Source organism: Lampetra fluviatilis, chromosome 4 (assembly GCF_964198595.1).
Source record: "Lampetra fluviatilis chromosome 4, kcLamFluv1.1, whole genome shotgun sequence".
Taxonomy (NCBI): Eukaryota; Metazoa; Chordata; class Hyperoartia; order Petromyzontiformes; family Petromyzontidae; genus Lampetra; species Lampetra fluviatilis.
In genome coordinates, this window is record NC_136278.1 from 14,762,816 (window position 1) to 14,788,065 (window position 25,250).

General features: G+C 46.3%; 1 protein-coding gene across 6 annotated transcripts in view; it reads left to right on the top strand.

Annotated features, from left to right (window-relative positions):
* Positions 1–24,602, top strand: part of TACC2 (transforming acidic coiled-coil containing protein 2) — a 61,855-nt gene extending 37,253 nt beyond the window's left edge. For 5 of the 6 annotated variants that reach the window (XM_078855649.1, XM_078855645.1, XM_078855648.1 and 2 more), the window contains 14 exons: positions 576–614; positions 3,181–3,235; positions 3,751–3,952; positions 4,884–4,939; positions 6,579–6,679; positions 7,247–7,373; positions 8,498–8,587; positions 15,269–15,418; positions 15,790–15,866; positions 16,696–16,739; positions 18,172–18,332; positions 19,611–19,717; positions 22,338–22,458; positions 23,721–24,602. In XM_078855649.1, the coding sequence (XP_078711775.1) occupies positions 576–614; positions 3,181–3,235; positions 3,751–3,952; positions 4,884–4,939; positions 6,579–6,679; positions 7,247–7,373; positions 8,498–8,587; positions 15,269–15,418; positions 15,790–15,866; positions 16,696–16,739; positions 18,172–18,332; positions 19,611–19,717; positions 22,338–22,458; positions 23,721–23,786 (1,396 nt within the window). In that variant the 3' untranslated portion in view covers positions 23,787–24,602. The remainder of the gene's footprint in view (positions 1–575; positions 615–3,180; positions 3,236–3,750; positions 3,953–4,883; positions 4,940–6,578; positions 6,680–7,246; positions 7,374–8,497; positions 8,588–15,268; positions 15,419–15,789; positions 15,867–16,695; positions 16,740–18,171; positions 18,333–19,610; positions 19,718–22,337; positions 22,459–23,720) is intronic. The other variant, XM_078855647.1, reaches the window with a different exon arrangement.
* The last annotated feature ends 648 nt before the right edge of the window (positions 24,603–25,250 follow it).

Here is a 25,250-nt window from a genome sequence, read left to right on the forward strand (position 1 = left end):
ATGTGCGCACGTTGACGTGCTCCGTGGAGAAAGCCGCCACCACCCCACTCTACTGAGGTCATCGCCGCTGTGGCGCTTCCTCTTGCGTTAGGGACCGCACTTGGCTCGTGGGCATTGACTGCAACAACAACAACAACTGCAGCCGCCATTCGCCACTAAGTGGCAGTGATGTCACCACGGCGCCTGTGCCAGGCCAGGTGCACTTAGAGGCCACGTGAAGTGTTGAACTCGCTGACCGGAGGTCACGGGGCAGACTCAGGTGCCATGAGTTGACTGAGATGACTGGCAGATGCACCAGCTGTGACTGCACGTGATACAAAAACACGCGATTTAGTGCTCGTAACAGCCTCAGGTACGCAATGCACCGAGGGTTCCAATGCCTGCTTGTTCTTAAACGTACGGCAAATAAGTGATAAATTAGTGAATGCTACCTTACATTTTGATTAAGTTAAAGTATAGCATGCACCTGTGTGATTTGCTCTGAAAGTTCAAACCTCGACATTCCAATTCCTGTGATTGACTTAATGTCCTCTGTCTTGTCTAAACTCTTGTCTTTCTTTTTTGTATTAATGCAGCGGCACATTAGAGGGCTTGAAGTATTTGTGTTCTATGTTGTAAGTACTGTGTTTGTTTCGCTACACGTGCGCTTCGTTGCCCCCTCGCACACGTGGGTTTTCTCTCTGGTGAAGCTGCATAAGTGTCGCTATCAAATATATTCGTGCATTTGGTAACATCCATGATGCTACAATTGTTTTGCCACCATAAATCAGTGCTTCCTAGCCCACCCTGCTCATGGCCATGCTGTCTTTTTAAAATAATAAAAATTGAGCTGACGTTAATATGAGGATCGCCCAGAAAGTAATGCCACACATAAAAAATATATTCCCACTGGAAAATGATCAAACTTTCAGTGAGCTGTAAGATTTAACTTTCACACTTTTCACAGTTTCAAAATGTCCCTACCAATAGCCCCTCGCCAATTAGTCGTCAAAATTCCATCGAGCAGCGATGTGCATCGCAAACAAAGGGCTGGAATTGAGTTTTAGACTGCAGAGAACGAGTCAGTGGGGCAACGTTCACAACAAGAAGCACTGGGGCGCTGCTGGGTAAAACGAGTACACATTTACAGACGACGAGGTTGTTAGTGAGGTGATGAAGTGGCTTTGAGAGGCGGGACAGGACTTTCGCTGGCAATTAATACACGCCGCCTTTTCTCGATGGCGTAAAGCCATTGACGGTGGAAGGGGATTATATGGAAAAGTAATGCGCATGTAGCCAATACCATCGCCAATTGTGTGGATAAGTTTCACTTTGCCTCTACATTTTGGCTGAGATAACACATTTTCATTGGGCATTACTTTGTGAGCGACCCTCGTACGTGGTGGGGACAGTGGCGGTGTGCGTGGTCTGTGACCACGTCTCCTCCCAAATGAAGCCGATACTCCCACGGGGTTCCCAGCTCTAGATGGACGTGGGTGCTGCTTCCCTACCCTAACCCTCCACCCACAGTCCAATGTCATTCTAATGTGGGCTCAAATATACCCAGATGGTTACATTGGGCTTGATCTTCCTGGTGCTGTGTAATCTGATGCAAACTTTGACCTGACTATCCCAAAGTCATTGTGTAGCTTACTCATACGTTACAAAACACACATCTGATATTTTTTACTGTTATTTCTTCATTTCCTTCTTATGGTTAAATGTAACGAGGGAGGTGGCTGGGTGCCTTGAATCTCAGTGTGTCGTCGGTTGGTTGCCTCAGCCTGGTCATCGGTGCTGCACCAAAAAAACATGTCATTGTGCACTTCATTGCGGGCAAATTTGAGCTCTTAAGAATTAATAATAACATGTTAGACTGTCATAAAACAAACATTAACCCTCTTATTACATGGCGGTTGGGAAGATGCTGCTTCCTACCGTGTAGACCGGAGGTCACTTGAAGGGCTCTAATAGGTAGCTCTGTGATATCTTCTTCCATGGGCCTGTCGCTTACATCAAGGGTTGCACTGCTCTGCAAGAGACCCGAATCGATAATGCCTCATGAGATAATATCGACAACACAATCGGGATGAATTCAGATTTTTTTACTTAACTGTAGGAAGAGGATTATAATTTCCCCCCTTCCGATATGTGTTGTGTTTATAAGCCCTGTGTGTCATTGACACACGGTCACACTGTGTCAGCCACATCACCTGAGTTGGTGCACCCTCGCTTAGCAGCACCGTGCACAGAGCACGTAACCACCTTCATTGGTGCTTTCAAGCAGCGGCAGTACTGGCTGCTGCTGCTGCCCTTTCTATTTAAAGGTGGCCACGGTGGCTCATTTCTGTAATTAACTATTCAGGTGGGGTTGATGGATTGTGCAGAGGTCAGTATTTCTGTCTTGGCTCGTTGATACTCATGAAATGGCAGTCCATATATTCCTGAGCATTATGCCCATATTTTTCTATCTTATTCAGTGATGCCCTACAGCCAAAACTTCGTCATTTCCAAAATTGCCCAAACATTGATCACTCTTCTGGGAAATTCTTGACGCTCGTTGCAGGCGTCTCTATGTTAAAAGGGGTTTGTACATGATCCGCGTTCATGGTATCAGCTGCCACCTCACTCTCTGAGAACAGGCAGCATTCTATTTCATCTGAACAGGACAAATTGGGCCGATTTAAACCTGGGATGTAAGTTATGTAACTTGTTTACATTAACAGATACAAGTGCTTGTTTACATTGGTCCGATTTGCTGCAGTAATGGGCTTCATTTGCTGAAAAGGACAGCCAAGAGACGTTTTAATGTAAAATAATCTTAGGAATAGGAGATACGAGAAAAGCAGCATTGCAGCCACCCAGTTGCCGTCGATCGCTGGCAACATACTGATGTTTTCGTGTTATAGTCGGAAGCTCTCTTGATGAGTAATGTTGTAGATCATGGGATAAGCGGCGAATGGTGCTTTTCACGAGTGAACTGACTGCACCATGTGTGCCACACAGCTCGTTCGTAATAGTTCACGATGCACTTTATCGCAGCAGTCTGTACAGGCCTAGTCTGTGTTTAACGTGGGGCTGCACAGTCAACGCCATGCTTCAGGCTGGAACATTATTTGCGTGGGTTGTAGACAATTTTAAGACGTGCATTGAAAACTACGTTGAATTCGTCATTAATTCTGAATATTATTACACTTTCAGGGGTACCTTTAAGGTGAAGAAATCTCCAAAAAACTCTCCTGAAGAAATTCCTCAAGTAAGCACTACCCCCCTTATATTACATCACTGCCTGCGCCATGTTGTACTTGGGGTCATCTTTTCTCGGCTCCAGTTAATTTGGCGGCAGGGTGGCACAGTGGTAACGCTTGTGCCTCGCAGCAAGAGCAGCCCCTGGGTTCGATTCATGACTCGTGGACCTTTTTTCCAGATTCTGTGTTCTCTCTCCCCCTGCTCTGCGTGGGTTTCCTCCGGGTTCTCTGGTTTCCTCCCATAGCAAAAAGAAAACATACAGTGTAACTGGCATTGGCCAAACATCCCAATGCTGAAAAATTACTCCATTGGGATCACACAGAGCAGCAACATCGCCCCCCTACTCCGAAATCTTGGCAGGACCCTCCTGAAAACGAGTCTTGAGACTCGGTAAGGCTTTCCTGGGTGAAATAGCGTGGCAATAATAATAATCAACTATAATAATTGTGCGTGATGCTTCGTGCCGCTTGCATGGTCATTCATTGATACCCTTACGGGTATAACTGTGCCATGTTTCCACAGGATGACCTTCCCCTGGACGACGTTCCGGTGGACATCCACGCGTCGGGCCGTGCCACCGACGAGGAGAAGCTGGCCTCCTCGGCGGCTGCGGCCAGTCACAAGATGGCGCAGGGCTCGCAGCCTCTCCCGGAGCCGGCATTCTCCGAGGCCGCAGACCTCGAGGCGTTGATCGGTGATGACGAGTTCCGGTCGGCTGCAGAAGGTGAGCCTCTCGGACGTGAACAGCTTTATGGTTGCCGCGGTGGTGAGGTATTAACTACCTCACCCGGTATACAGCAGCTCCTGGGTTTGACCCCAACCCTAATGCCTGCTGTATATTTTGAATTTGCATGTCTCTCTCTCTCTCCTCGTGGTCGAGTGGATTTTTCTCCGTATCTTCCGGTTTTTTCCTCCACATTTAGAAACGGGCGTTTAGACTTTGGCTGCCATAAAATTCCACGTGATAAGCCACTTCGTTGAGTGATCATTTGTGATAGCCAAGTCGCTTCTTTAAAAGAGCTCCATAGCTCAGTGGGCTTTACCTGGTAGTGTTTTTTTATGTTGTATAGCCCTGTTTCACTTTAGCATGGGATGAGAACGCACCCCCAACAAGCTCATCAAAGCAATACAATTATTTGTGTTAGAAGCAACGTATTTGTCTTAACCGTGGATGGTAATATTAACATGCTGTAAGTAACATTATCCCTCGTCTCCTGGGGTAGAATATTAACTTGCTCGTATTATGTCGGAGCAAGAAAGCTGTATGCTGGATTGAGACACCCATCTGTCGATGCACACATACGTCAAAAGCTCAATATGCGAGCGGTGCTTTCTGAAATAGATTCCCACGGTAATGGTATTATTGTCATGCTTCAATGCTTCAACGACAAGGATGAATGCCAGCACTCTCACACTTGATCTTAAGAAATCAAATGGAATTCATAATACAAGTCTAAGCATTGTGCATTTTTCTCTAAAGTCCACAAGTTTCAAGCTTCATCTCATAAACCAACATTTGTCTTTGATTTATGATTGCTATGATTGTGCCAATGAGCTCTTTCGTGCCCTCCTAACATTGACTTTCTTGCCTTATCTTTCTGCAATATGTATAAATGCATTCGATTGATTTTTTTTATGTAAATGTGTTTTTTCAGTTCCAGGGTTTGACCAGCCTATAGACTATCTTGAAAATTTTGGATCCACATCATCTGTAAGTTTGAAAGTCACTGACCACTACATTGTAGCTGTAAAATGTTTGCTGGCGATTTATATATTTGTATTTTCTTAATCCACTTGGCATTCATTAGCGGTGAATGGTATAGTTCTTGTGATGATAAAAGCACAGCCCGTTGTTTTTAGTTTACACCGGTGCCTTCAGATACCCTGCGCTGGCCACTCAATTTGTGTGTCTGTCGAAACGTCGTGAGGCAGCCAGAGCGGCGCTTGGTTCCCCGAGCCAGCGATGCCCTCGGCTTTGCCGTGGCCTCTGGGAGGGCCGTTGTTCCGCCCGCCTTGCTTCGCGGCGTGTTGGTCGCACCCCGCGAGCAGCCTTGTGGCCAATGATAGCGCCAGTTTCCTCTGGGACATGTTTTGCCAGTATCAAAGTATAAGAAATAAGAATGGTTTTACCTCTTCATGAATGCTGATACTTGGATTGTCTTTGTGCTGTCTGCCGTTTGGCATTCTCTGGTCTGACATTGGTGAGACAGGGCCATAAAGAAGGCTGTCTGGTGTAGGCCAATCAATTTAAAACACAATGTTTTTATTATTAGAGCATATTTTTTGCATGTTTTCCCACAACTACATGCGGTCAATGCAGACTTGATTCCTTGCAAAAGGTATTGCCAGACAGAGTAAAACCTATTGTTATTTTTCATAATATTCCTCTCCGTGGCTCATTGGATGTAATGGATTTCCTTCAAGCTCAGTGAGAGCCCACCGAGACAACACATCTCTTACTTGAAAGGGAAACATTTAAACAAGGAGTGCATGTTCTCAGATGCTAAGCAGGAAATTGAACTCTCATTGACCTTTGTTTTGCATGTATGCAGGGTGTTTCAAAAAGATGGACCCAATTTCAAAGCAGTATATTTCACGATGGCAACATGTTACAATTACACAAAAAGTTACAAACGGTTTAATGAGTTATCAAATTTTAATAACCATTTTATAAATGCTCTATGTGCCCTCCACCTGCTGTACGGACAACATTGAGACGATAGTTTAATTCGTCCCAAACGCCTCTCAAAGTGTCTTCTTCCACTGAAGTCACCGCTGCCGTGATTCTGTTTTTGAGGTCATCCAGATCAGTCGCTAATGGTGGCACAAAAACACGGTCTTTGACGTATCCCCACAAGAAAAAGTCGCAGGGTGTAATGATGTCTGGGGATCTTGGGGGCCAAGAGTGTAGCGCCAAGTCTTGGGGTCCCGTGTGACCTATCCAACGTTGAGGCACGTGTCTTGCGAATGACTGAGGCTAGAGGCTGTTTGTGCGCTGGGAGAGGCATCTAGCGGTCATCATTTGAAACTGTGCCCCGCCCTTTCAAGTGGTAAGAGTTTCATTCATAAATGGTTCGTGGTTACAGAGATACAGCGATTTCAAATCGGGTCTATCTTTTTTAAACACCCTGTATATGCCATTACGTAAGCATCTCGTGTTTGTCACTGCTGCTGATCTTGTATGTGCACTCCTCACAGCACACTGAAACTTTTTTTTGATACCTTTGAATTCTACCATGCTTGGTTTATCTCCATTTTAGAATTTGCTGAATCATCAATTAATATCGATACATTGCTCTCACATGTCACTGCACGCATAACTGAGCAGTGTTTTGTTTACATTGTTTCAGTTTCAGGAATCTGCTCTAAGGAAGCAATCTCTCTACCTGAAGTTCGATCCCTTGCTCCGAGACAGCCCAGTGAAGAGCATCTGCCAGCGACCGGAAGCTTTGTGAGTCTTTGTCAAACGCGCTGTGGTGTTGTGCTGTGCGTGCAGCCAAGTGCACGTGATTGCAGTTTGAATAATTGTGTTTGAAGAACATATTTTTCTATTCATATAACCATGTGTGTTTTTCCTATGTATCTTCCCAATATACATTGGAACACCTATTTGTCCTGGTATCTTCTAATTACAACAATGTAAGGCCCACAAGATCTACTGTTTTCCGTGTTACATGCAGATCCCCAAGAAAATGATGATAATGAGATTAGCAAATTAAAAAATGTCATCGTCTAGCAAAACCACGGAGAGATTTTATTTTAGCGCTGTGAAGTCCCCGCGTGTGTTCTCTGGTGCCTGAAGTCCCGCGTGTGATGGAGCGCCACAGGTTCTCGCACCCAGAATAACGTTCCGCACGGGAGGGAGGAGGTCCCGCCGGCGTCGTTCTCCCCGTTCCCCACCATCCCACACAATGTCCTCGTCACGTTGCTTTCTGAGCTCGCAGTGCGGTCGTGGTGGCTTCCCCCCGCCGCCCGCTCCTCACCGGCGTGTTGGGGTTCCCGTTGGCCGCGTTCGCAGGGAACCGTCGGCGGCGCTGGCCCAGCACGCGGGGGGGGTGGCGGCCGCCCTGGAGGCCGAGCTGGCCAAGCGCAAGGGCGTGGCGGAGCTCCTCGCCGTCTCCCCGCTCAAGACGGACACGCTGGTGGTGGGGCCACGCTCGCTTCTCTCGCACGCTCGCTTCCCTCGCACGCTCGCTTCCCTCGCTCGCTCGCTTCCCTCGCACGCTCGCTTCCCTCGCACGCTCGCTTCCCTCGCACGCTCGCTTCCCTCGCACGCTCGCTTCCCTCGCACGCTCGCTTCCCTCGCACGCTCGCTTCCCTCGCACGCTCGCTTCCCTCGCACGCTCGCTTCCCTCGCACGCTCGCTTCCCTCGCACGCTCGTTTCCCTCGCACGCTCGCTTCCCTCGCACGCTCGCTTCCCTCGCTTGCTTGCTTCTCTCGCACGCTCGTTTCCCTCGCACGCTCGCTTCCCTCGCACGCTCGTTTCCCTCGCACGCTCGCTTCTCTCGCACGCTCGCTTCTCTCGCACGCTCGCTTCCCTCGCTCGCTCGCTTCCCTCGCTCGCTCGCTTCCCTCGCACGCTCGCTTCCCTCGCTCGCTCGCTTCCCTCGCACGCTCGCTTCCCTCGCACGCTCGCTTCCCTCGCACGCTCGCTTCCCTCGCACGCTCGCTTCCCTCGCACGCTCGCTTCCCTCGCACGCTCGCTTCCCTCGCACGCTCGCGTCTCTCGCTCGCTTCCCTCGCTCGCTCGCTTCCCTCGCTCGCTCGCTTCCCTCGCACGCTCGCGTCTCTCGCTCGCTTCCCTCGCTCGCTCGCTTCCCTCGCACGCTCGCTTCCCTCGCACGCTCGCTTCCCTCGCTCGCTCGCTTCCCTCGCTCGCTCGCTTCCCTCGCACGCTCGCTTCCCTCGCACGCACGCTTCCCTCGCACGCTCGCTTCCCTCGCACGCTCGCTTCCCTCGCTCGCTCGCTTCCCTCGCTCGCTCGCTTCCCTCGCTCGCTCGCTTCCCTCGCACGCTCGCTTCCCTCGCACGCACGCTTCCCTCGCACGCTCGCTTCCCTCGCACGCTCGCTTCCCTCGCACGCTCGCACGCTCGCTTCTCTCGCACGCTCGCTTCCCTCGCACGCTCGCTTCCCTCGCACGCTCGCTTCCCTCGCACGCTCGCTTCTCTCGCAACATCGGTCTGAATACTTTAACGTTTTTAACGCAATGGTCTATTTTTATGTCTATCAAAAAAGTGATCATGTTTTTTGTGTACGTGTGCGTGCAGAACATATCTACCTGGGAAAGTGCAACTACGGAGGAGTTGCTTCCAGAAATCGCAGAGAAAAACCCAGCCGCCTTTGCACTGAGGCTTCAGGTATGATTCCTGTACAAGCAAACGGTGAAACCACGGTGACACACACAGGACCATCACCGCCTCCTGCCAACTAAATAATATCTTCTGATTTAGCATGTGACATTTTAATTAAAATGTTCACCAGAGCAAATGACTGTCATAGCAAACACACATCAGTGATATTCTCAACACTTGCGCTGAAAAAGACCATATCCTGTTCAGCTGAAAACAGATGGATCAGAACCAGCAATGCTTGTGCATGAAACTGTTCAAGTGTTTCGTTGGAGATGTCAGTTTCTCAGCGAGGCATAACTCTTGAATCGGTCGGTTCTTTCTTCTTCTCGACTCGATGGAGAGATTTTGCATACCCAAAACCTGTCAACCCCTTATTAGTCCCTACTTTATTACATGCCGATTCAGACCTTATTGGTCACCCCGTGCCCTTATAAATCTCAACACTCATCCTATAAAGTCCCATCACAAGGGAGAAACACAAATAAATAGATAACAAATGTTGCCCGTATTGAAACGACTGTATGCAATATGGACCTGAAAACTCCATTTCCCTGTACACGAATACGAGTAAACCATATGGGTTGACAGGTATGATACCCTCTCACTCCTGTTATCTAAAACTAAGCTATATTTTGATTTTAACAGGTAAGGCCCACACTGAGCTATGCAGCTCTTTTTCAGAAGCGACCTGCCTACAAATGATAGCTCAACGAAGTGGCTTATCACATATAAATGTATAGCAACCAAATACTCAAGTGCATGTTTTTAAATTTGGAGGGAAAAACCGGAGGACCCAGATAAAAAAGAGAGAGAGACGTGCAAACTTCAAACATACAGGCATCAGGGTTGGGATCATAGCCACGACCTCCTACATACCAAACGAGGTAGTTAACATGTTGCAACTGTGGCGAGATGTTCTGCTCTGTATAGGACTACATGCCTCGCCGTGCCCCGGGGAGCATGGTTTCCATAAATCCTGGAACTAGAGGGCCAGCCTTGATGGGGACGGCCCTCTGTTTAGGGATCGCCTCCCGTGTGTCTCAGCTGTACATTTCTTCAGCAAGCAAGGCGGTGTTGTATATGTTGGTTATCAAAATTTGTTATGTTGTATGCGTGCGTGGGTGAAATTATTATGTTGTATATGTGGGTTATGAATATTCAGTGAAAATAATAATAATCAAATGAAATTTGGTCAAATGTGTAATTATCCGGAAATATGTTAATTTATGTAATTATGCACATTTAATTATGCCAATTCGAGAGGTAATCGTAGTAATTATGCGAGTGGGTGTAATTATGATAATGCAAGTCATTATGATAACCAGACCCCGCCTCGGTGACGAGGGTGGGTTATCGATCGGAATAAGGCAATTAATCGTATGCAGTTATGCAGGTGTGGTGTAAGTATGCAAGATTAACTTAGATTTACTCGGCATCGTTGTCTAGGTTCCTCTCATTCTCGCTTTAACATTCCCAGAGTGGGTATTCGTGGTTATATTTTAGGTCCCCGGTTCACCCCGTTATCGCTTTAACATTTACTGAGTATGTATTAGTGTGTTTATTAAGGTCACCAAGTTCAGATCTCAACGCAGAAGCAGATCTTATGCATAGATTTTAGGAAAGAATCACACAACCACTTCTGTATTAATCAATTTATTACTAATTCAACCTCAACTATGATATAGTATGCGAACTCTCAATCCCGGAACGTCAACACGGCATCAATACAGTATCATCAACGATTGTCTGATTTCACTTTGACAACGGCACATGGATCCCGCATAACGCGATGGTTGTTAGTGAGAGAGAGAGTCGTTAAAATATGCAAATACTATGCTAAGAAAAACCTTAACGTTAATGAATGATTATACTCAATATTGTTCACGCAGTACCGCACTCCTTATTGATCATACGCAACCCTTATCACGTTGTTAGCACCTTGGGTCACGGGACAGTTGAATATTCTGTAGAGGATGCGAGTACGTGCGGCGATTATGACTGAAAGATACTTGAAAGATTATACGGCGATAAAAAAAAACACAATCAAAAACAGTTATTATTCTTAAAGGCACCAATCTCAACAGATACATCGGCAGGTTATCTGACAACAGAATGGCTCGGAGTAAGGGCCTGCGACGGTGCTCCTTTCCCGAAGATCGTTATCTTATACCAAGTTTACTAATTGGGGACCAGATCACCTGATAAGGATCTGGTGGGCCACCACTCCCCACGTGAGCGTGGCTCGGCGGAAGGAGGTGCCAAGAATCAATTCGTATTGATGGATCTGTTGGGAATTTATGCGATTAAGAGTACAGCCCACTAAATATTAAAGATAAAAATTACGAATACACTTATAAACGACGGATGGCCATCACTCGGTCTCGTCGTGATGCCTTCACAGCCACGGATGGCTTATGGGTTCGAGTGTGTTTGAGTGGTAAGAGTTGTCTTGAATAGTCAGTGTTCGGAGTCGGTTCTTTATGTCAAACAGACGCCTGGTGGTCGTGTGGTGAGGGGGCGGTGCGCGTCATACGTATCAGTCGCTCCCCTGTCACCGTGGTGAACTGGTTCGGATGCCCGTTGATACGCTGTCGCAGTTCGGAACCCGGTCGGTAGGTGGCGCCCACAGCTCGCTCGCAGCGTGCAGTGTTGGGTCGTCGACCAGGGTGAGCACGGAGCCTCGTCGCCAAACCGCGACCCTCACCACTCCGGCGGCAGCAGAGACCTCCGACTCGGCAGAGGTTGACCCACGCAGGCCGAGTTGAGCTGTCAAGCGGGTCTTGCCCGCCTGCAGAGGAGATGGGGAGCCGCTTGAGTCGAGCCCCGAGAGCCGGCTCCGGTGAGCCGATCGAACTCGGCTGAGTCCCAGACGAGCTGAAGAGTCGAGCCGACCCGCTGGTCGCAGCTCGCTCCTGAGTCGACCCTCCCGGTCGAGCTGGTTTCCAATGCTCAGGGTCCTTTCTTTTATGCCGAAAAATCCCTTTTGGATCCTGCCCACAAGGCGGGGTTTCTTTCGATTTTTGCTGTGTCAGGATCTGTCCGTAGGTAGGTGTGTCCATGTGTGTGTCCGTACGTCCGTATGTCCTTGTGTGCATCACCCACGGTATATTCCGTTGTCATACTCCCTCCATAAAATCCACGAGCAAACAATCAGATGTTACAAATTGCCTCGAAGTCGTCTCTCTGTCTGGGTGCGATATTATCTCTTGTCTGGCCTTCTTCATGAACCAAAACACAGACGTTACAAATCGTCTCATAGGCGTCTTTGGCCGTGTTGCACGACCTGGAGGGAGGGGCAACACTCCCTCCGACCCTCACCGACGCACAAAGAAATGGTTAAAAAGTTTTAACATTTGTCCCTTACCATTTCACAGTTATGATTCGGTATGTAACCTAAGGTCTGTCGTTTCCCATCGTGGTGCTTGACTCAAGTGGAGGTGTTTCCCCGAGCGTATACACACTCCTATCCCGCGCTGCGGGGATACAAAGACGGCCGGGATCTCCCTTTCTCTCCGACCCTGGGTTTAACATCGCTCTTTTATTATGTATTTTATATTCGACCTGGTGGTGATTCATCCCGCATATGCTTCGGGTCGAGTTGTAGCCTACCCTGTTGTTAAATTCCGACTTTAACGTTACTTTAATAGCAATACAGAATAATTGAGCTTTTTGTCTTAACTAGGCGAACGCGAACTTCTGGTGACCCCCGCAGCCTTGTTGTTCAGCTGAGTCTGCATCCTTGAGAGCTCACTGTGGCCATCCAACCTTCTGCTCTGGGAGTGTTATTCTTAATCAGCTCCCTCCCCTGTGCACACAGCCTTGAGCTGACCCACTTCCTTGGCCTTTTTGGGTTTATCTTTGCTCCCTCAGCTGCAGGAGGACAAGGCGTATTTCTACCTCCTCCCTGTGTGCACGTGTTCCAACTAGCTCGGAATCCCTAAACACACAATCAGTGATGATTCCTGGCTTTCTGTGGTTGTGATTTAGACAAAGGCGCCTCTGTTCCCTTCCATTGCCTTTGAGTTGACACTGCCCTATTATTCGCCCATGTGCTGAGGTCATAGAATTTGTTTTGACTTCAGTAATATTAACATTCAGTATTGGATTAGCAAATGGGCAATGGTTCATTGATGTAGCTCGCAGCCTGGTCTCCAATTTGAGCGAGCGCGAGGATCGATAATTTAGCCTACTCTGTTGTTGAATTTCGAATTTTGACGTTACTTTAAAACCATGCAGGATGGTTGGGCTTTTTGCCTTAACTATGTCTGGCTGATTCTCCCACTGTCTCTGCCGCCTGCACGGGTGACATGTGCCCGTTCATCAGGCCTTATCTTTCCTTGAAGCAAGGTTGCAAATTCTGCCATCCTAGCCCTCCTCCAGTTCATTACTTAACAACACCTGGTGTTTTGCAGTTTGCTGCGCTTTGGTGTGTTTTCATTCATTATAAAAACAAGTAAAAAGATAATATATAAAAATATCAATTTTGGAAGAAGGGGTTAGTATACAACAGCGGTGATCATTTGAGGGTTCTTTGACTGGGAAACGTGTTGTGGTCTATAAAGCCCACCACTGGCAGATGTGTTATTGAGTCACTCGTGTTAATTTTTTTTCAACTTCTCCCAACTGCAAATAGCAGTGATGTTTGCCTTTGTGAATGTCTTTAAGGACTCCCATTGAGTCACAACGACCTAACATGGCACTTTGTATTGTTTCCATCTTTCACCAATTATCTTGAATGTGTTTTTTAACATCCAGGGATGGGGTTGAAGTGTTTCTCTTCTGCATCATGTGAATGTACAACAGCATTGGAACCTTATTTATTGGTAGAGGTCACTGTTCTGTTTTTTATGTTCGGTTTTGCATTTGTCACATGATAAATGTTCTTCTCAAAGCAAAAAGTGAGCTACTCGGCAAAGAGATGCTGAGTAGCTCACTTGCCCAACTATTACGTTCGCTCTTCGTGTGCTTTTGGGCCCTGATGCTTGATTCCGATTTTCAGTCCATGATCCTTTCTCCCTTCCTGCCTCTTTGCTCTTCCGTTCTGCGCTTTTGGCTTATACTCTGTTGCCCTGCTCTCGTGCCCCATCCCACTCTGTCGATGGCTTGGTCCGCTCCGCTGCTGCTATTGATTGGGTGGACTGGGGAGTGCAGGAGAAGTTACAGCTGGCTGCGGTGCAGCTGGAGGCCTTTCATTTAGACAGCCATCAACGGACCCTCTCCCCAAACATCCCCCTAGAGTGGCAGGTACAGTTTGCCAGCCGCAGATTGTGCCTGCAGGCAGTCTGACTTTAATAGTCGAAATAACGAGTGTTTTAACTCGGACGTGAATCCCTGCTTGATTTGAAATAACTCCGATGGCATTGTAAGTGGCACTCGTAATTCACTCGCTCACTTTATACAAGACACGTGCAGGATCCGTTATCTCCTGGTGAAAATGTGCGGCAGTATATATGCGATGGGCAAAGGTCGATCAATTAATTGACTCCAATATATTCAGCTGCCAGGCAGTTAAGGAAAAGGTGGAGTTGATTGGGAGGAATTTGTAGGAGGGCATGGCATTATCACAATGAATGTGTGGTATACACGATATTGGCACTTTTTTACATGCAACAATAAGTATAATTACAGGATTTCCTTGTGAAAGAACACGTTTTATTCATGCTCTCAGCACTGGCACTGATGTGAATGTTGTATTTACTTCTCATGAGGTTAATCTTGCACATTATTGGAGACTATAACTTTCAAAACACGGTGTTCGGAAAAGATGATTAAAGGAGGAATAAAAGATGATGTTATCAGATCTTTGTCTCATTGTAACATAGCAACATTAATGTTCCATGTTTACTTGGCTTTGACGAGTCATTGACTCGGGTAGTGCCCACAGCTTCTAAAGAATCATGTGCCATCCTGAAAAAAAACTCTAAACAGACAATTTATTTGCAAAAGATTACGTGAAAATTGTTGGACCCATCTCAACATTCCACGTGTCCTTTAAATGCGGCTTCCATTCGGCTCTGTTAATTTGTGCAAATGGCAGCTGTTACCTGGTAAAGTTTGAAGGTCACTGCTCGTCTGGAACGGGACGAATTTCGTACAATTTCAGGTGTCGGGTTTTAGTCTGGTAGACAAGTATCTGGCCACGCGTCGCTGTACTGGGGGGGGGGTCCCTCGGAGTGTTGGGTGATGATTGTAGGCTTCCTTTTTAAAGGCTGGCCTAGCAGCTAATTAACGCATTTACAGAAGAACACGCATGTCTTGCTGCAATATGATGTTTCCGGAATGGACATTTACGTTTTTGTGTGCACTTCATGATATTCAGTCGAGATTGAGACGTTACTTTATTGACACTTTAACATATCTGCACAATGCATGTGAAAGATGAAGATGTCTTTTTGCTACCCGATTTGTGTGGCGGCCGCCCTCCATGCAGTGCAGCACTGGTTTTCGCTGTTTGAAAATTCACGTGCAACTGAACTGACACTAACACTCTGTGTGCTTATTGGTATGATGAGTGGTACAAGTGTCGCTCTGTGAGAGTTTGCAAAACGTTTTCCTGCGTGTTGTCTTCGCTTGCGTGTTTGTCACTTGCTTCCAAAGGGCATCAAACTCGGCGTCAGCCACGGCCGTTTTCGTCGTATTTGTAGACGCGAAACTTGAGGTCATACGCTGCCCCCGTTCTGGTTGCAGGTGGACATTCCGCCAGTCCCTGAAGTCCCTGCCCACAAGGGCCCGGTGTACACCCCACCGGTGGGCATGCTCGATCAGAATGCCATCGTGAGCCTGCTGCGGTACACGCAGACGGACCTGGACGGCGCTTTGCAGCGGGCCCGCGAAGAGGTGAGCACCCTCAGGACGCCGCTGGGTGACACGGTGCACACTAGACCAGAACCCTGCCTTTATTGATCGTGCACGCATTGTCTGTTCATTGGTTGTCATCCGGTCACGTTTTATTATCGTTCATTAGATTATGCACTTTACATGAAATATATTTCTACTAAACTCATACCACAGTTCATCCCTTATAATACTTTTTTTAAAGGAATGTCACAGTCCATTACTTCTCATGGAAGACCACAAGATAATTTGTTTTCATCCTTGCCATGGCTAGACTCCCCGTAAGATTCCTTCCCACTACAGCTCTTAACACTCCATCTCCCCTGTATACATCTCGAGCACACTTACTTACAGCTGGACTTTCCTCAATGCAGATTTTGACGAAAAACTGTGAGATCGCAGAATGGAAGAGGACGTGCGATGACGACAAACGGGAGGTCACAGAAATGAGGTGGGGTGTAAATTAATGTGTCAGCAAAGCCCGTGTAATAGTCCAGCAAAAGCTCTGCCATCCGGTATTTTACCACCCAGAATGCTCTATTAACCGGCATCTGTCATAGACGGCAATACTAATCTTTCTTCACATATCCGGAAACATTCCGAAAGCCATCCGGCATCTTGCCGTGCTCTTCTCATAGATCTATCGTTTACGGAAGTCTCATAACGCTGCCGAGTGGTGGCGCTAGCTACAGTCTGTACATACAGTGTTGTCTCCTGTACTCTTAAACGGCCCCACTGCTTCTCTGCAATCAAGGTAGAATGCGCTACAACTGACTGGTGAGCACCTCTGTAAAATAAAATATAGTTTTTTTATATCATAGTTAAAATGTAGGCTTATCTTCCTTCTCAAAAAGTTGAATGTACTTGGAAAATTTGGTGAACTATAAGTATAACTCTCAGATAACTGGAAATATTTGATTAACCGGCACCCTCCATTCCCCATGAATGCCGGACAACAGAGCTTCTGCTGTACGAACAATGATGAGATGGTGGTGTGACATTGGTTCAACGCGTGACACCACATATGCGTGTGCAGCGGAAAATAACGGCACTGCCTCTTTTGCAAGGGCGACCACCCGTCCCTGCACGCCACAAACCCTCCCCCCCCCGTGAACTCCTGCAGCCACGACTCTACAAACCCCCCCCTTCCCCCCCCCCCTCCCGTGCCTATATAAAGCCACAACGGCAGATCATTCTTTCTCACCTGATGACGGACGCTTGTGTTGCGACCGAAACGTCGTGTTCTTTTATTATTTGTAATCAACTTGTTTTTTGTGCAGGAAAATTGTGGCAGAATACGAGAAGACCATTGCCCAAATGATTGGTAAGCTATTTCTGCACCTCACCTAGTGATCTCCTAAACCTGGTCACAGACCCCAAACATAACTGCCCAGTCCTATAGGTTCTTTTGGGTAATTTCATGCATCGTGCATAGTCAGCGAAGGACCGTTGTGCCAACCGTGTGACCTCCTGCGACAGCGTTCGCGTAAACTGCTTGAGCTGCCATACCAGTGTCTCGAGAGATGTTTGATCTACGGATCACGAGGGTCGCAGTCCGCTTGGAACAATGACCTTCAACTGTGAGGTGCGCAATTTTATTGCAGGAGTTTGCGTATCGAGACGGGGCGACGCGCCCACAATGTGACAGCCGTCTCCCGTAAACTAAGCTCTCGATCGCTAGGAGACGGGTCGTAGATGCAATGGTGACGTAATAATAAGTTTGAGTAATTAACTTGTTATTTTCTGACACGCATCTCGCGGTGACGAGATGTGAACTACCTCGCCTGGTACACAGGAGGTCGTGGGTTTGATCCTGACCCTGATATTTGGCGTTTGCATGTCTCTCCCCATGGTCACGTGGATTTTTCTCTGGTCAACTGGTTTTTACCTCCACATTTAGAAACATGCATTTGGAGTATTTAGCTGCTATAAATGTACACGTGTGAAGCCACTTCGTTGAGCTCTCATTTGTGGCCAGGTCGCTTCTGAAAAGGAGTTATGTAGCTAAGTGGGGCTGACCTCGTAAAATAAAAATTGTTTCATAATTATTAAACTATTTTAATAATCATGAAACTACTTTTATTGGGCCACTATTTTTAATAGAGAGAGTGGTTTAAGTGGTGCTGGCCACTGCTCTCTGTGTGTGGTTGACACGTCTTTCTTGTCACTTTACGAGCTCTGTGAGAAGACAGCACCCACTGCAATCCAGTGTTGTTGCCCTCGTTAGTCAGCCCCACCGTCTCCTGTGCACATTCACTAGGGTTCCTTCCCACTCTTGCAACTTGGTTTCTGCAGCTGAACCAATGCAGTCTTTAATCTGTTGCTAAATGGTCTATGTAGCCCCACAAGAGGGGGTTGCAACTGTTAGGAGTATTGCAAGGAGGGCGGTGAATTCCAAGCCATAGTGATGAGAAGGAATTCCCCTTGAAACTACTGTTGTAGGACTTGTTTGTGTGTGACAATGTACAGTGGTGGCTGTGTGTGGATTACAATGGGGTTACTATCACAGTGTTCCCCTTCATGTGCAGCCAATGAGGAGGATGGGTATATTAGTGCAGTACATTTACTTACTGCACTGATGTGTCCACTATGCCCCAAGTCACTGGACATCAGAGATGGGGAAAATTTGTAACGATAATAGCCAAGTTACCAAGCTGTTCTGCAGCTTGAATATACGACTAATTACGTTTGATCAATGTCATAACTATTTTAAAACTATCAAAGCAATCCCATATCCGTTTGTGGCTGCTGCGTAGAGGAAAGCCAGATGGAAAAGGCCATGATGGAGAGGAAAATTCAGCAGGAGATGGCTGAGAAGGAACAGTATTTGGCCGACTCCAGCTCCATGGAGAAGTCCTTTTCAGAACTCTTCCGCCGATACGAGAAGATGAAGGAGGTGTTGGAGGGTTATCAGAAGGTAAAGGCTTTATAATCCGCGTGTTAAAACGCTCAACTAAACATGTGTGGTTTATTCCTGCCCTTGGCTCGCGCATGGAACACGTGTCCACGTTACTCAGGGTGTCACTCACGGATGCTGCACACGTGGTCGTGCGTTGTGTTTTGCAGCAGAAACGCAACAAATCCACAACTGCAATTAAGCATTTGTCTACCCATTTGCTAGTGATCATTTACATGTTATTCAGGAGCATTTCGCTGAATCTTTAGACCCGTTTTTGCGGAGTCTCCTCCAGTAAGGGATTGGGGCTGGAGACATCACTCATGTTGTAAAAGCTCCTGCCTTGTCGCTAGATGGCGGATATATCGTGTCATCAAGGGACTGTGGTGCCTGTCCACAAGTGAACAGCTTGTCGTTAGTTGTGTCGTTTCATGTCGGAGATTTTGTAGGACACTTTTGTGACTCAGTCTATTGTTTAGCGAGTAACCTGTTGCGGCGCGAATGCGATCCCGGTCCTCACCGCACCAAAGGTAAACACGGACAGCGGCTTGTTTGAAACAAAATAAGCGACCGTTTTTGAAACCACAAAGTACACCGCAGTGCCTAGTTCCTCCTGGCTTTGACATTCCTCATCTACATTGCTGGCGTATCCATCAAACACACATCTCTTCTTAAATGTATAATTAAAGACACGAGCCACCATAGTGACCATTCAACCCAAACTATGGAACATACAGTAAATGATTGTCGCCTGCCCTCCTTCAACAGAGGTGGAACAGCAAAACGACAAAAACTCTACTGAAGCCCTCTCGTCATGGCCAGCATCAGACCTCGACATTGGCATATTGAGCTCCTGGACATATTGCCGTATGCAAGAATAGAATAGTGCCTGGTTTCGTAGATCATGTACATGAATCCATCGTTTAGCACGGTAGATGCGTTCCTGAAAGTGCCACGTTAAGCGAGGAATTACTGTACCGATCGCATGTGCACTGTAAATCAGCCCGCAGTCATCTCATGGCGGGACAGGACTGAGATAAGGGTACGACGCTGTGTATTGTATCATTCCGCATGCTGTATCATTCCGCTCAGCCGCGCAGCTCGAGAAAGTAGTATGTCGTCCACCGCTCAGAAACCGCATGACAACGATGCTTGTTCGGCGTTGTGCGAAAAGTGTTCCCTAATAAAAGAACCGCCTTGCTGCAAAAAAGCGTTAAGCGAGGACTTACCGTATAATGTTTCATTGCTATACCGTGACTTCCCATATGGTGTCTGTGTGTGCCTGGTGTCGTTTGCTAGAATGAGGAGGTACTGAAGAAGTGTGCGCAGGATGCCCTGACGCGCGTGAAAAAGGAAGACCAGCGCTACCAAGCCCTCAAAGCCCATGCAGAGGAGAAACTGGACAAGTGGGTGATTTCTCGCACAACGTGTCTCTCGTAAATTTACATTTCCTCACCAGATGACGGTGGGCCGGGAAGCAATGGATGTTCGATGGAGACGAGGAAAAAATTAATACCGTGGATGTTTATTGATCGTCATTTGAGTGATAGTGTGTATTATATAGTAGATACGGGTTTTTTTAGGTATATACTACGTGTTTTAATATACAGGTATATATGCGTGTATGTTGGTATATGGACATGTGTGTATGTTATCTTTTTTATAAACGTAATTTTTTGTCTGTCTGTGTGTGGACGAAACTTGCGAAGGATTTGGCTCGCGAACGGTGGGGTCCACGTTTAAAAAAAACTTACTATCATGCCCCAACGTAACCCTGGCTGGGTGACACTCTCTCTCGCTCCCTCACCGGGAGCCCGCACCGCACACTATACGTGGTGCCTAATTAGCAATTTAGTGCTCTTTTTTTTTCTTAGTGAATTATTACTTTGTACGTCCCAGCGCGCCAAAGCACGCGTCTGCGCATGCGCGCCCCTAGCGACGCACACGCGTTGAGTGATGGGGGGGATTCTCATTCGCGTTTAAAATGCAACAAAAACACACAATTGAGGTACATTCTTCAAAGTGTGATGTCCTCTTCTCCCCCCCACCCCAATGTACGCAATTACTATTATAGGGTCGGTAGATACTAATATTATAGAGCTTACGTACTGTTACTGTAGAGCGGGCAGGGGGATGGTTGGGGAGGGGTGGCGGCCCAGCCTACCAAGGTATCACCTCGGCCAGCTGGGTAATCTAGACGAGGCCAGGGGCTCTGCACGGGACTAGGCCTCACCACAGCACTGTTAAGTAAGTACTATTTTCTTGCTTCTTTCGCTAAACTCACGTAGATAGAAAACTAATATTAAAAAATTACGTTAATAAATATTAAAATAAAAATGTGTGTGTGTGTAGAAAACGAATATTAAAAAATGTAGTTACTAAATATTACAATTATAATAAAGTCCATGTGTGCGTCGATGTGTGTGTAAGAGTCGATGTGTGGGTCTGTGTGTGCGTGGGTCCATGTGAGTGTGTAAGTCAATTTGTTTGTGTGTGTGTGTGAGTCGCTGTGTGTGTACGTCGATATGTGTGTGTGTGTAAGTCGATGTGTGTGTTTGAGCCCATATGTGTGTGTGGGTCAATGTCTTTGTGTGTGTGTATGTGTCTTTTTCACCCGGGCAATGCCAGGTACTTCCCGCTAGTATGTATATATGTGTGTATACAACAGGGCGTGGCACTTCTAGCCTGGCACAAGCGTTGTGGTTACATTACCGCCACTGGGTGGCGAATGGCAGTTGTTGCTTGTGCATGTATCTGTATGTAAATGTGTCTGTGCAGTATGTACGGAAATGTGTGATAGTTTGTTTTGATGACACACCTAGCTCGGCCACATGCCTCCATCGGAGTTGCTGCAATGCTTTTTATCAGAAGTGCTCATCATTCCAAGCTAGGCAGAATGATGATCACACAACCAAAACTCGTGCCTTTTACCTAACTGCTCACGACAATTGTACAGATCAAATTGGTCAGCAAAAATGAATGTTTTGTAAAAAGGAAAATCACTGAACGTGTTCCTTGCCGTATCGTCTAAGTGCGGTGTTTTCCGTCAACAAAGCTGCCTCCTGTAACTTCTGCGGTCCACATTGATCCATTCTCATTCTCTCATGCCTCTCATCGCCGCATTTACAATTGACATCGGAGCAATTACTTCACTTACACAATACACCTTATTCTCATTCACGTTTATTAAAAAAATATGCAATGCCCTTTTTATATATTTTGTTCCCCATATTTTAGTCAAATGATTGCAAATCCAGTGATTCTTTGTTACCTGAACTCTAACGCTAACCACTCTGGATCATTCTTTGCTTATAACCCAAATCTAGACATTGCTTGTGGAGACATAACCATCATCATCTCTAATGATTGATAAACAAAAAAAAAATACAAGTTTGCTGAAGGAAATTCACAGCTTAAAGAGATCTCACGATGGTTGCGAGATGTTAACTACCTCACCTGGTGATAATTGGTTTTTTACCCTTCTATCTGGCAACAAAACTGACACCTTTTTTACAAGGAGTCATGTTTGCATAGACCACAATACCTGCAGTCGTAATGCAAACAAAAAACATAACTCTGATAATGTATGCACTGTCCTTGAAGTTGATTGGTCCACACCCGAGACAGCTTTCCTTAGAGCCTAGTCTCACATGGTGTTGGACCAGATGACGCCAAAAGTGCGCCTTTGGTGTTCAGGAATTTCTGGGTTCTACCCCAACCCTGATGCCTGCTTTATATTCGGAGTTTGCGTGTTTCTCTCCCTGTGGTGGCGTGGATTTTTCTCCGGGTCCGCCAGTTTTTAGAAACATGCGTTTTGATGATTTGTCTGCTATTCATTTCCACGTGATAAACCACGACGTTGTTGTGGCCAGGTCGCTTCTGAAAAAGATCTATACAGCTCTGTGACCCTTAACTGGTTGGTAAAATAAAACATAGTTTAGTTTTAAATAGATTGCACGGGTTGAATGTATGCCCCCTTGGTCGACAGTAGGGCGAGACATTGTACTGTGCGTGTGCTGGTAACAGGGCTAATGAGGAGATCAGTCAGGTGCGGAACAAAGCCAAGGCGGAGACCGCGGCGCTGCAGGCCTCTCTGCGTAAGGAGCAGATGAAGGTGGACTCCTTGGAGCGCTCTCTGGAGCAGAAGGTATCAAGCCAGCCGTTGGAAATACCATACGTCGCCGTATCACTTTCCATTTGCCTACGTCTCTTCATATCTGTGCTTATCAAGTCTCCATGCCTCTGTTTTCTATTTGCGTGCATTTGTCTGCGTGCTTCTGCTGTCTGTTTAAATTGCGTTGTTTTGGTTTCTCTCTCACATCTGCATTTTTCATTTTCTTTCATTTAAACATATTGTGATGTTGCTGATCTTGCCCTGCACATGTGCGTGCCTCCCTCGACAATGAAATGTTTGCTTTTGTTTATGCATCTGAAAGGAAGGTGATTACCGTATTTTCCCGCATATAGCCCGCAGATGCATATACCCCGCAAAAATAGCGTTTTGTGTAAAATAAATTTCAGATAGCCTGCACCTCCATATACCCCGCATGCATTCATATCTTTAACGTCGTTACCGCAGCTTAATTCCATCATATTAATACGAAGTTTACATTTGTAATACATTCCACTATCAATTGTTAACATTAAAATCATAATGTGCACAAAGAAAACAAACTAACCGGAAATGAGTGAACTTAAAACAGTAAATAAGAAACAAAAGTAAATATCCAATAAATAAGTAACACATAACTGGTAGATAAGTAAGCGTACTGTTAGGCTTACCAGCATTCGACCTCATCTTATTACAGCTACTGGACCGGTAGTTACCCCTGTACAGTTTTAGCACTGGTAGATTGCGCACTGCGCAGACAATAGCAGCACTACGGTAACACCATTGCCTCCTGGCAACAAAGCCATTGGAAGTTTGAAACACAGCTCATGGTCGCGACTGTATAGTGCTCAGCCAATGGCAGCGGCCTAACGGGCTCAGCAATTATGATTCCGCGTCTGGTAGACGCTTGTTAAGGCCCTTCCCATTGTGCAATCCATAGCCTCAGCTGAAACTTTTGCACCCCCCTACAGCCACTGAAAGTATTACCGTAGTTTATGGGCAAATGTAAACATTGTACAAACAATTAGAATATTTGAAAACGTGATAACATGTGCAATTTTAGTGTGAGTGGTTTATTCAGCAGTGCTTTAGTCAAAGGTAAGTGTATAGTGGATAGTCCTACCATGGAAAAATTAAACGAGTTATGACGTCACACGTGTAAAATATTTTTGGAATAGCCCGCACCTGCATATACACCGCAGGGTCTAGTTTTGTTTGTAAAAAGTGGTCTACCCCGTGGGTTATATGCGGGAAAATACAGTAAGTATAATTTTGTCTAACTTGTGGGTTTTTTGCAGACCAAGGAGATTGAAGAATTGACCAAGATCTGTGATGAACTCATCTCCAAGATGGGGAAAAGCTGAGTTACCGTTTGATTTGAGATTGGGAGTTTTCTTTTTTTCACGTGAAATATAATTTGTATTGTAGACATTGACTCGATAGGTCCAAAGACAAACATAATATGGTCATGCCTCATGATCGCGCAAAGAACAACTTGTACAGTTTCAACACGTACAGAATTTGTCACACCTCAAGAACAGAAGGATACGCTTTTGAATGCCTCACTCCGTCCGTAGTGCCGGTTCGTGCGTGTTATTCTTGTTGTGCCGCTCCCAGCCCACGTTGCCTCCCCTCCCGCTCTCTCTTGTTGTCCCCTGGGAAGCACAGCAGCATCCACACTTTCACTTCTCGCTCCAAGCACTGCATGGTTTAAACATCTTTGAATCTTTCAAATGATTTTCCGTGTTATGGGTTTGAATATTTGTACAAATTTTTTTGATTTATTCGTATCTAATAAGACTGATTCGCATGAAGATGTCTACACAGACGTTAACAGTGCCGTTTTAAATGGCACATGCACTAGCCAAGGTAAAGTAACAATAGCTGGTTGCCGTTTACGTTTTGTAACTAGCTTTTATACAAGATTAATGGTCGTAGATTGAATGAATACATGTTAGTTGGTATTTCATTTAGTTTAGCGTTTATTTTTTTTGTGGAAAATGTCTGCGGTAATATTTAGCTTTTTGTGAATCCCCACTGGCATCTTTGCCTTAAGCCGGGCAGCGAGCCCTGTGGGTGGATGTGTTGGTGAAGTAGGGCGTGCCACCTTTGACATATTGTTTTACTCTGTATTACTAATGCATGCATCTCGCATCATAATAAAAAGTGTTTTGAACTTCTTTTATTTGTAGGTTGCTTTTTACATTCGTTTAAATGTCTTGACCTTAAGGTATTGCATTTCTGAACACCTCTCCTCAGTCTTTGGGAAAAGTGTAAATATGGTATTATAATAAAACATCGAATTAAATCACTGTCATGGGTGTGTGGTAGTTAATATATTATATACTTGGAAAGTGTGTATGGGTCAGTGGGCTTCCATGCCATTGTCTGCACAAAGTTTCCCACTGGGCCGCATCACACGGCATTCCCCATGGTAACCATGGCAGCGTTTGCCAAACTCCTTCCTGTCGTCTTCCAACAGTCGACAATTTAATTGTTATAATTTATTGAATGCTCACAACAATAACCCGTTTTTTTTCCTCAGCAGCAGCTGGGTTGATCTGCCTGCTGTGCCAGGCTGGCAGGCCTGGTGCTGGTGGTAGGAGCCATGCTTTATTGTTGTTTGCTGCCTCCTAGGAGGGGACTGGACTGGTACGAGCAGCTCCAGGGATCCTCTGGGACTCGAGGTGTTTGTGTTAAACTAAAAAAAGAAACTTCTTATTTGACCAGGCAAGGCCCCCACTGAGCTATGTAGCTCTTTTTCAGAAGCGACCTGACCACATGATAGCTCAACGAAGTGGCTTATCGTCACGTGGAAATTTATAGCA